Source organism: Bacillus rossius (genome assembly GCF_032445375.1).
Source record: "Bacillus rossius redtenbacheri isolate Brsri chromosome 4 unlocalized genomic scaffold, Brsri_v3 Brsri_v3_scf4_2, whole genome shotgun sequence".
Lineage (NCBI taxonomy): Eukaryota > Metazoa > Arthropoda > Insecta > Phasmatodea > Bacillidae > Bacillus > Bacillus rossius.
In genome coordinates this window covers 19,204,348-19,216,602 of record NW_026962011.1, presented here as the reverse complement: position 1 = coordinate 19,216,602, position 12,255 = coordinate 19,204,348, and the positions used below count along the sequence as shown (strand labels likewise).

At 35.5% G+C, this 12,255-nt stretch overlaps 1 protein-coding gene across 3 annotated transcripts in view; it reads left to right on the top strand.

Annotated features, from left to right (window-relative positions):
- LOC134541978 (multiple PDZ domain protein) overlaps window positions 1-12,255 on the top strand; it is a 579,762-nt gene that overhangs the window by 41,503 nt on the left and 526,004 nt on the right. For all 3 annotated transcript variants that reach the window (XM_063385749.1, XM_063385747.1, XM_063385748.1), the window contains exons 4-5: window positions 1,087-1,288; window positions 8,043-8,150. In XM_063385749.1, coding sequence (XP_063241819.1) covers window positions 1,087-1,288; window positions 8,043-8,150 — 310 coding nt within the window. The remainder of the gene's footprint in view (window positions 1-1,086; window positions 1,289-8,042; window positions 8,151-12,255) is intronic.

The following is a 12,255-nucleotide window of genomic DNA, read 5'->3' as shown; positions in this document are numbered from 1 at the left end:
ATTCAGTAAGTTGCTGTAAAAAAATGTAACTCTTATTTAACTAAATTTATATAAATTAACCAGAAATTTAATGTTTATTTTTCGTCCACATGTTCTCACAGCACATAAAAAAATTTGAAAATTCTTTAAACCTGTTGCAGAATCCATTGGTACTAACACAAAGTTACATTACGGTAATAGAAGAGCATTAAGACACAGAGATCATTGACTATACCTAGCAGTGAGTAGACTTTAGTCCTGCGCAAATTTTTTTTATCAAATTTAAGGACTTCTGTAATCCAACTAATCAAGGTATAATAATTTCTGCTCAACTGTGACAAAGGTATCTCACGACATCTCTGGATTTGGTACTTGTATGTAGTATACTGCCCATATTTTGGCCTGCATGCATGCGATAAGCAGAAAACTTTAAAATATACAGAAAGTTTTCCATAAGTTTGACATCGAACCTGGTTCACAGACACGCTTTTGCAAAAGCAGGCAGCCTTCACCCCCCTCCCCTAAGTGAGAGGCTTAAAAATTCCTTGGGGTGGAGGGGGGCTCGCCCTTTCAGGATCTACACCCATGGTGATAGGTACAGAAGGAAAAAAGAGAATAATTAAGTTAAATTGTTACGAAGGTTGCAGTTCATTAACATTGTCTCTTTCAATTCACAAAAGCAGTGGCGTAGCCGGGGGGGGGGGGGGGTGTTAGGGGTTCAAACCCCCACCCTTAGCACCAAATATTTAATTAATTTCTTATTCATCACTCAAACAAATTTCATATTAAAATTAATAAAATTTTTACCATTACAATATTTAAATTTAAGTACCGAAAACTGCTAAATTAGCACTAATTTACACCTTAAAATCCAAATTTTTCCGGGTAGGACCCCCGGAACCACCGCTTTAATACGGGGGGGGGGGGGGGGGGGAGCATGCTTCATAACACCCCCATACACAAATTCTGGCTACGCCACTGCACAAAAGACAATTTTTAAGATATATAAGAGTATTAAATAAGCTACCTAAATAGACGTAAAAAAAAATTCATGTTAAAGTTAAATGTTACTTGTTGAGTTTCAGCACTGAGCCTAACTTGCTGCAGGAATCAGCGTGGATGCGGTGGACAGGGGGGAGAACGGCATGCTGGTGATCGCCCTGGCGGCGAACGGCGCGATGGCGAGGGACGGGCGGGTGGTGCCAGGGGACTACCTCATCTCCGTCAACAACGAGAGCCTGCGCAGGGTGACCAACGCGCAGGCCCGCGCCATCCTGCGCAGGGCCCAGCTGCTTTCCGCCGATATCAGGTGTGGCCGGCAGTGCGTGATGTTCGTGTCCTCAACTATCCGTGGTGCACGTCTTTCTTATTTTCAGATTTATACTTCTTCAGAGTATTGATGCGGTCTTTCAGTTGAACATTTTTAATGTTTGTTCTTTTGACTGTAATCTTTAAGTTCTTATTAAATAAATTTAAAATGTTTCAAATGTTTAGCATTTTTTAGTTGCGTAACTTCTGGAATAGTCAATTGTTATTAGTTTTATACATAAAAATGATATTTTACTCTTGTTATTCACATAAGATTTTGTTATTAAGTAATTTAACTAGCATTAAATTTAAATCCCAACAGGTTTTGCTAGTTTCATTCATCTTCTATGAGATTTCATATTTTACTGTAATCGAGAACCTTAATTTATAACATGTTGTAGATTCCATAATTTACATCGTTCATAAATGGTTAAACGTTTTTAATCTTGTCTCGTAACATTTTAAATGCCTTTTAGTTTGGAATTTTTATTTTTAATCATTTACTATGACCTACTAGCTCTTATTAAATTTATGTAGAATCTGTTTAAAATTTATCATATTTAGTTGGGTAAACTACTGCAATAGTCAATCATTATTAATTTTATATACAAAAATCATATTTTACTCTTTTTTCATTTGCATAGAATTTTGTTATAGTAGTACCTAATTTAACTATCAGTAAAATTAACTTAGCAGTAAAATTATGTGCTAACAGGTTGTAATTTCATTAATGTTGTATGAGAATTCATATTTTACTGTAATCAAGACAGTTTATAATATATTGCAGATTCCATTATTTGCATCATTCATAAATAGTTTGAAATTTTTTATCTTGTCACATAACATGACTAATGGGTCTGGTAACTAATTTACTATTGTATTTACTTTCTGTGTAGACTGAAAACTAAATACTAATGAAATACTATTTATATCATTAAGAATTATTTTGAGAGGGAGCTTCATGGAATAGTCTGAATGACAAGTTATGTTTGTATATACATATTTGCAACATGTGTATAAGAACAGGTACTTGGAAGAGAATACAAGAGAAGACTGATTTATGGTGCAATGAAAACATGTTGAAGAGACAGAGGAAGTTATCAGCATTTTACCTGTATGTTGAATTGGCCCCAAGCTTAATTGGTACATTTTGTCAGTGAGCTATGTACGGGAAAGACAATTGTGGATGTGAGAGGGGTGAGATAGAATATATCCTCCCCTGAAGTTACGACAAATATGCAATATCTCTGTGCTAAGACAGTATGTCATGTTGGTTTGGATAATGCGAGGTGAGCTGTTAAAAATAGGCATGGGCTGAACAAATCCTCAAATCCTAAAATACTATAAAATTATTACTATTTGAAAGATTCAATAATTAAGGAGGGAAAAATTGAATAAAAATATTAGAAGAAATAAAGTAAATTAAAAAAAAAATCAGCACTGATAACATCTGAAGATTGTAGGTTTTTTTTTTCTTAACTATTTATGTTACCATTGCAATATTAATTTATTCTGGAAACGTGGTTTGCGAAACAACTTTTTAAAGGGCAGATGTTTCAAGAACATAGGTAATGTTTCTCATTTATTGTGCAAAATTTTATTTTCGACCCTTGACACCTAGAATAGGATTCGAGGAATGTATTCGAGGTACTCTCGGGGATTCTATTTTTAGATTCGGATTTGAGAAAATTGGGATTTGACCCATCACTAGTTAAAACACCTGGATTCACAAACCACAAAAGGCAGTGATAATGTAACTGTCAAAAATACTTGTTTTGACGTAAGTTTTTCAAAAAATACTTTTTTTCTTTTTCTTTTTTACTATTAAATCCCCTTTTGAAATGAATTTCTATATCCACCACTGGGGAAATTGACTACTTCCTTCACGAAGCCCCACTCAGTCAAGCACTGATGCATGTGGGTTACTCCTGTGGTTTTCTCTATCAGAACCAGGTGTTTGTTTGGTCTGAGCTGTTAATAATAGTAGAACTTAAATATCAGATAGTAGTAGCACTTAATAACTTCCTATCCTAATACTTGCATTTCCTGCACAAAATCTACATTGGAAGTAAATTATGTGTGACACCATAAAATTGGGGTTTTCAGGAAAAATATTTTTGTGAGTGTTGTTCGCAAGAAAGTGAAGGTGAAGGAAAAAATATATTAAACTATGTTGATTCATTTAGATTGTAAAGAGGGGAAGTTACTTTTCTGAAATGATGAATATATAAGTACTTATATGACGTGCTCAAAATGCTGTAATTCATCTCGTGAACACCATTGTACCTTTTAACTGAACTGCTGTCTTAAGGCCTGAGCTGGTTCTGAAGCTGCTACGCTGTTTTCCATACGTCTGACACGAGACTTGTGGTCTTCTATCGCAACACCATATCCAGCCGCAGCCATAAAAATGCCCGGCAGATCCTCTTAGTTGTTGGTGGTGCTCAAACGAGATTACGCCCGGGCCGTGCGTCTGTGACGGCTTCCCGCTGATGGGTCAAGTCGGCGGAGGAGGAACGAACTCAGTCTGTGTGCAGTGCCGCGTCACAACCCTTCGAGTGTGATTGAACACTATCAACTTTATCTTTACAGTTTTGGAATTTGCTTACGGGGTATGTACCTACTCTGCATTCATCACACAGTCAAATAGTAATCATGTTTAATTATTTTATTTATGTACATATGTAACATGCCCACCGACAGCAAGAGAACATGTTTGGTGGGCATGACATAAAAACACAGAAACAACAGTTACATAAAAAAAACCAATCCACAAGTACAAAACAACACATACATTAACAAAGTCATTGGCATGTACAAAATACTACATACAAAACAAAGAGGAATATTATAATATACAATATAATATTTGAACAATTTGCGACTGATTGCAGAAATAAAAAAAATAAAGAGTGGCAAAATAAAAAAATATAAAATCTTTATGTTTTATCAAAATTAAAAATAAATCTATAAATGAGATCACTATTGTTAAGTAATATATAAAACATTTATTTTAGGCAAATAATAAAATGGGGACTATTAATACTGGTAGAGTATCAAACTGTATTAAACTTGTTAACTAAAGGAGGAAATAATTATTTTTATTAACTCAATCATTTCTGTGGCTAACCTGTTATAATTTATTTTAAATTTTGCTAAACTGCAAATGGTTTCTGGTTTAGATTTTTTTTTTTAATTTATCGAAGTTTTTAAAAGACTCACAAATGTTCATGATAACTAACATCATCACATTTAAATAGTCTGTGACACATCACTCTCTCTTAATGACTTGTATAACTTTAATGTCCACCTAAAATGACTTTGGGAGGCTGGTGCATCTTTTAGTTGCAAAAGGATGAACAAAAAAGGTGTGATTTCATCTAGATATAAGTAATTCTATGTTTATTTAAATCTTAATTACTTTCACATTAAAATTATAACATTTGATAAATTTGATTGACAAATATATGAAAATATATTAAAATTACATCATTTTTAGAATGGGCCGGCCCTAATTAGAAAATTACCATTAAGTTTCATTGGACATAATTAAAACAGAATCAGAAACAATAAACAGGTTATGTTTTACATTCCCAGCGTTAGCGCTTAGAGTATTTAAAGTCTCGAAAGAAAAATTTCTGGTGTTCCAATCCTTTCAACTTCGTGATCAAATGGTTATTCTGAAGACATAAAAAAAAGCTGGAGGACTGGAGGTTTGACATTCGCTGGCCGAAGTGGAGCTGTTAACATGGCGTCAGGGCGCCTTAGTCATCCTGTTTGCTGGAGGAAGGACTCGACTAAAAATGATGATGGTCGGGGAATAAAGTTTGTCAAAAACTCACCATACAGGGAGATGGCTTCTAGCATCAGCCAGGGTACGGAGCTCGCGAACATGCGGTTGTTTCGGATGTTTCCATAATTTAAAATGATTAGAAAATGTAATTAAGTATTATTACTGAATCATGACTATTTCTACGAGGTATGCAGACTGACTAATTACTAATTACTAAAAAGTTGTAGGGACCACATTCCTATGATTACTAGCCTAGCTGATTATATATTTGAACAACGACCGGAGTGAAGTCTTGTTGTGCAGCTTGCCGACGTTACGGTGTGGTCTGTCTGCTCTCGAAGCGCGAAGTATTTTTGGGGCGGCAGCTACTTGTAATCAAAAAGACGAAGTCAATCAAAAGAAAGGGGGCAGACTTTGGCTTTCGGACTGAAAGGTTCCGAAGATTTCCAAGGGGGTGGTCGGGAAACACTGACTTCGATATCTCGAAGTTGGTGGTACTGGCCGATGTCAGCGCGACCTACTGAGGGGTGTCCAAAACAAGGAGAGATCGACTCACGTATCTCTTGCACGAGATGCATAGAGCTTATGGAGGGGACTAGTGCAGCGCTCTGGTGGCTTGGAAATGAACTACGGGGCACTTTTTGTTGCGTGAGGTGCCAGGGGGCAGGCGTTTAGCTGGCGTTCAAACACCCAGGGGAAATAACTCGAAAATCTGCCACGAGAGGGCAGAGGCGGTGCCTTCGCAGACCGATGGGCGTGACCTTGAGACAGGTCGAGGTTGGTGACCGGCCAGTGAACTGGGCATGGTTCCCTGGAAAAGTTGAAAGGGGGGAATGGAAAATGTGCTGGAGCCTGTGGGAAACTCTCTCGGCAGGAGCCCGAGGCATGCCGAGGGCTTGAGCAAAACGACCTGTGTTCGTGCCTGAAATCGCTCACGTAAGGCTGGCTCTCAGAAGAGCTCTGAGAACACAGTGCCCTGGGAGAAAGCCGACATAAGCTGTCTTGATCACGGCTCGGAGGAGAATTACAGGCGACGGATGTGCACCAAGGCGCAGATAAAACGATTGCACAGTCTGACTTGCACTGGGTCGGTAAAATCAGATTTAGTGCTGGGAAAATATTGGGGAGACTGGCCTGACAAAGATTAAATGGGAGTGTACAGAGAGCTGAAAAAGTTTAAGTTTTTTAGCTGCAAAAATGACTGACAAAATTATTTTTCAAAATTCAAATTTTAATTGTGCCAAAAATACTAATTGGTGGCACAAGTCCCAAAGCATTTATTACATATTTAACCAGGAAAATTAAATCATAAATAAAAATTAGATACCCAGTAAAAAATTTTATATTGTTCACAAATTAAATGTAAATTTTTGGTCCATAAAATTATGTGTATACTTAGAGGGAGGACCTATGTAATCACCCCATCACCAACTGCAAAAATTTAAATGTCCAAATATACAGGAATATTTGTTTTTACTTTAGTACATTACACTTTTCTCTCTCTCTCTCTCTCTCTCTCTTTTTTTTCTTAATCTTTTAGGTCATTGTCTCAGGTGTAGATAATTTTCAAACAAATTTAAAGTTTTGTCTATAGTTGGTGTTCAGCCAGTTTACACACATTTTCGCCCGTAATGGTTTAATATCTATGTAAGAAGTGCATTATTAAATATTGGAAAAAGAACACTCTATACCTATAATTCATTGATTTAAAATAAGCCTACCGTAGAATGCAATTTGAAAAATTGTGGCAGTGAGTAGAACTGTTGGTGAGAGATGGCCTTACAGAAAAAGAAATCAAAATCTAGTTTCATGAGCTCAGAGCTATGCACAATTAGGTTGTGTGCAGAAAGGAAGGTCTTTGTCTGTCCTGTACACATTTGTGATGGATGCATTAAAATGAAATAGTGCAATCCTTCACATTCATCATATGAGGTAATACTTAGGAGCTCTTGCGAAAGAGACTGCATAGACAGAGTCATGAGTTCAAAATATACAATGTGAAGATTGCAGTTACGAATATGGTGGTTATGAATGTACAGAAGGAAGTTTGTAAGTCAGCAGCCAGTCTCGTTGAAGCAGAGCTGTATGTTGTCAAGGACCTAACAGAAAATTTGACAGCATTGTAAGAAGATACAGTTTGGACTGGTACAATGTGAGCATATTAATCAACAAGGCAACCCAAGGCTTCTGCTAAGTGAGGCAACTGCTATGCGTTGAACAAACAGTATGTACCTTTAAAAATAAACATAACACTCTTCAAGTTCTACACCCATGGCTGTAGCCAGCATGACATGGAAAAGGATGGAAGGGGGGGAAATTATCCAATTGATAGGTGGGGTGATATGTTCAGGCCAAAAATTACATGAGCAATTAACTATTAGCTACATGTTTAGTGAAAAGTGGCCATATTGTTTTGTTTTTTAATTATATTTAATTACATTTAAAAAAAGATATTTATTTTTAAGCAGCAAGAAGACAACTCTTCACAATAATTTTAACAGAGGGGAAAATATTTTCAGGGGTCCGGTGCCCCTCCTAACTCTCTCCTGGCTATTGTCCTGTACGGACATATCCTCTTACATACTGATAAATAAGGATAATTCCACATAGCTGCAGGGCCATCAAGAGGGACAAGCATGGGGGGGTGACACCGTAGTTAATATTTATCATTTTATTGAACATTATTTTATATTTGACCCGTGAAACCTAATTTCGGATTTGAGGGGTATATTCGAGGTGCTCTCTAGGATTTAAAATTTGAGATTCTGATTTGAGAAAATTGGGATTTTACCCCTCACTAGTTATGATTTACTTTTTTTCTGATTTTCGTGTGTTCTTATAATTGTGTTAGTATTTTCATTATTAACATTAAATTTTAATGCTTTTTAAAAAATATATTGTTCAAGAATGGTTTTCAGTATCGGGGTGAGACGTGAGTGGAAGGGTTGCTTGGATGTTGTAGCGTGACGTACATCCCTGGAGAGGCTGCTGCGGTGTACAGGAAGTCTCTGCTGGACGCGGAGCCTGTTGCCCCACCCCCCCTCAGGCGGCAGACGCAGATATCTCCCAGGTGGGTTGCTGCTGTAGCATCTGCTTTCAAACCCTTAGCAACCAATTGAAATACTGTTCTGTTGACTGTATGACTTTTGTTTTACCCAAAGTTAGACAATGAATAAAAATTCTTTTTTTGTGAATATGTGTAGGTATTGTACAGTTATTGTAGTTATACTTCTGTTTTTTTTTTGTGGTTTTTAAAGTTTTAGCTTTTGGTTTAATTAAGTATGTACTAAAGTACGTATTTTAATTAAGGATATGTGTTTCAAAACAAGTATTTCTCCACTTTTTTTTTAATGTTAGGCTGAATTACAATATTTATATGCTGACTGATTTACATTGATTGTTAAAAAAAATTAATGTGATTGTATTTGAATGACAATGTAATCTAATCTGCATGGAATATATTCACGCTAAAAAATATTTTAATTTTTTAAAATGCAAAAATTTTAAGAATTTTTTTTTTTTTTTTGTTATTAAGACAGATTGAGTTCTCATCAAGTTTTTGGATTTAAGTAAATGATAAAAGCGATTGCTCTTAAAATAAATATAAAATATTTAATAAAATAAAGACATTTTTTAATGTTAATGGAGAACAACTAACCTACCTTTGCAAAAAATATAGAAACCAAACTGACACATTTAATATGAAATCATCTATAGTACCTATGTATTTTATCAATCTAAGTAATGTACATTCATATTTAACTTTCATTCAGTCTTCATTCAGTAGGTAGGTACTGACATTTAAACAAACAATACATAAAGATGTTAATGGTAGGTATGTTGGGCTGGTGTAATTACAATAACTGTTTTGTGTTTTAAAAAAATGTTTCATGCAGATAAGCCAAAAATGTAGTGTTATCTTTATGCATGTTTTTGTTGTGATCTTAAGCCTACTTAATACAGTTTTATGGTTTATTCTAGCTTTTTTTAACTGGCTACTTTTTTCAAACATTTATCTGCCAAATAATATGTCAACATAATGTAGATGCTGCATTTATTCAGAATAAAATATAATGAATGGCTTTAGAAAATCGTAATAGTAACACTTAGGTGCTTAGTAGTATTTGAATGCAGTGTGTTTCTCAGTTGGTTTGCTAACACTAACAGCCATTAATCAGGGAGACACTGCACAACTAGAATGCTGGGTTTTGTTAATGGCTTATTCTTGCACATAGCACCAGATATCATTTAGTGCAGCATTATCTGTTTATTAGGTATTACAGATGTGATATTGACATGAGAAACATATCACCCAGTTTACAAGTGATTTATCATAATGTATAGTACATAACATATTCATTGGCTTGCTTTTAAAATTTAAAGAGAGTTTCCAGAAGAATTAAAAATATATTACAATAATCTATATATTATGTTTCAAACTACAGTAGATCTTGTTAATTTGTAGACGTAAGTTATTAACCTGCAAACTGATGTAGAATAAACGGAACTAAACATCTTTGTGATTCCAAATTTATTGATTGTACATTGTAGTTAATCCTGCTTTTTTTTTTTTTTTTTTTTTTTTTAATCCTGTTCAAATTAACCACATGTCATGACTATACTATACTTTCAAAGGTTTATATTATGTTTTGTTACCATTTAGTGATTAAAATTATGTACATGATAAAGTTAGTTATTTTACAACAATTGCAGATAGAAGTTTCAAAATGTATCACCCTGTCTTGCACAGAGTGTAGGTCCTACATCGCATTCAGTGCTCTAGTCACCTGCATGCCATAGTGCTTGCAAGCAGTCTCATTAGGTTGATGCACTGTGAGTGTTATCCATAGATGGAAGACAGATCATGTGCCCTATGCCTACTGATCCAAGGACTCCTTCACATTTCTTATCCATTACTGAAGCATTTTCACGACTACTTTTATTTCATTAAAAATGCATAAGAATAATACATCTATCCCTCACTTAGCATGACTAATTCGTTCCTAAAAATGCTAGTGTTATTCGAAATTGCGTATTCTCAAGCATTAATTTCCATAAATAACAAAGCTATATAATTTAATGTGTTCCAAAATTGTGTAGGAAAATATACTTTATGTAATATAAATGTGTTGAATAACACTCAACTATAAATATGTCGCACCATTTATCTTTATATGCCTCCCATCGCACTTTGTATGACAAATACGACACCGCGTAACGAGAAATACGACACCGCGTAACGAGAGATACGTACTTTATCGTCAGTTGGCTTGCTGACTTGTCCGTCCGGGCATGACCTTCAACTCACGTCACGTACCGTGTTTTCTCGCATAATCGTCGCACATGTTATTCTAAAATCAAGTTTGAAAAGTAGGGGTGCGACGATTATGTGGAAAAAAAAATTGTTAGGTAAAGTTATTCATAAAAACAAAACCCGTTCATAGAAAGTACGTTTATTTAAAAAAAAAAAAAAAAAAAAAAGGTGGAGTATACAAGAGCACGCTAAACAGTATATATTAATAATTCATTAAACAAAACCTTTCTTCAACTTTAAATAGAAAAACCAAAACTCTAACGCAAACGCAAGCCACTTGAATCTGACGTGAACTAACGTGTCGTAGTACACACTTGCTACGAAAGAATGCAGGCTATCAAATGTAGTAAACTCGGCACCTGACAGAGAGGGCCCGTTGCATCCAATCGGCAAGGTATCAATATTCGACTACGTGCGCACGCTCTATACGGGAAGTAACATAACCAAACATGAATGATGGGCTACATTTTTATAAGCGGTACGCCGCGGCAACGCAGACAATCAGATAAAGGAAATAATGTTTAAAAACGTCTTTAAAAGAAAATTTACATGTCAGACAACTTCGTATTATTCCGTTAATTAAAAATTAAGTGGTAATGGCCGAATTAAAATTTTAGATTTCTACTTTAAAATACATTGTTTTATACGGAAAAGATACCTACACCGCAGCGACGCAGACGATCAGATAAAGGAAATAATGTTTAAAAACGTCTTTATAAGAAAATTTACAGGTCAGACCACTTCGTATTTTTCAGTTAATAATTAAGTATGTGGTAATGACCGAATAAATATTAGATTTCTACTTTAAAATACATCGTTTTATATGGATAAGATACCTACACAAAGCGCTCAGCATCTACTAGCGGGACCAAAAACATCATGTGAGTTTACGCGAGAAGTTTTTTATCCCAATTTTGACGGCCTAAAATATTGGTGCGACGATTACACACGTGCGACGATTATGCGATAAAAGAGGGTACCTTTCCAAACCATCCTTTACTGACAGTGCAACCGATATTACTGTACGGATAAACACATTTCAATTTTTCAAAACAAAGTTCTTATTCGCGTATTACCACCTGATTCACACCAATCCTGTCAGACCAATGACTATTTTTTTTCATTGCAACATTCATTTAACAATCTTTTCCGCGTGAATCATCTGTTTATTTCTATTCCGGTATCTAATGTCAAATTTATTCCCGCTAGTACAACCAACAGCATCAGACTTATATAAACTTATGGTAAGAGTCCTTATTTCCTACGATTTTGCGCACAGTTGACTTGCTTAAAACTTAAGTGTGACCAACATAAGCGTGGCCTTCATGACAATCTGAGCGCCGTAATACTTCTAGTTTTGTCTCAAATACTTGAACACGATACATTATGAGTGATCAAGCACGTAAGGTAAGATGCCCGAAGTTCGTCCCCTGACCTAATATCGTCCCCCATGGTTTCCGGACTAGTAAGAGCCGCATTTTAGCGGCAGTCGATGGAACTCGGAGAGAACAACGCAGTAGACATCTAGTAAGGCGCGCAAGCGGGTCGCTTTCTGCACTGTGTAGTAATTTACGTTTGTATTTTATAGCAAAGAGAAAAACCTGTTAATTGTACTTTGTTCAAGGACATTTTCTATTGAAAGGTAAGTTATTTTTTCGCTTCAACATAGCAATGTATTACTTATAACCTCTATTTTCATATTCATGTGCCATTTCGTTCTGTTCGTGTTTGTGTTGGGAGAGACAGACGGTCATTTTGAAAGACTCAACCTGTCCAATTTCCGTCCCCATGTACAGTGCCTAATTTCGTCCTGGGGACGAAAGTTAGAGCAGTGTTTCAAAGGCTGTTAAAAAATAAATCC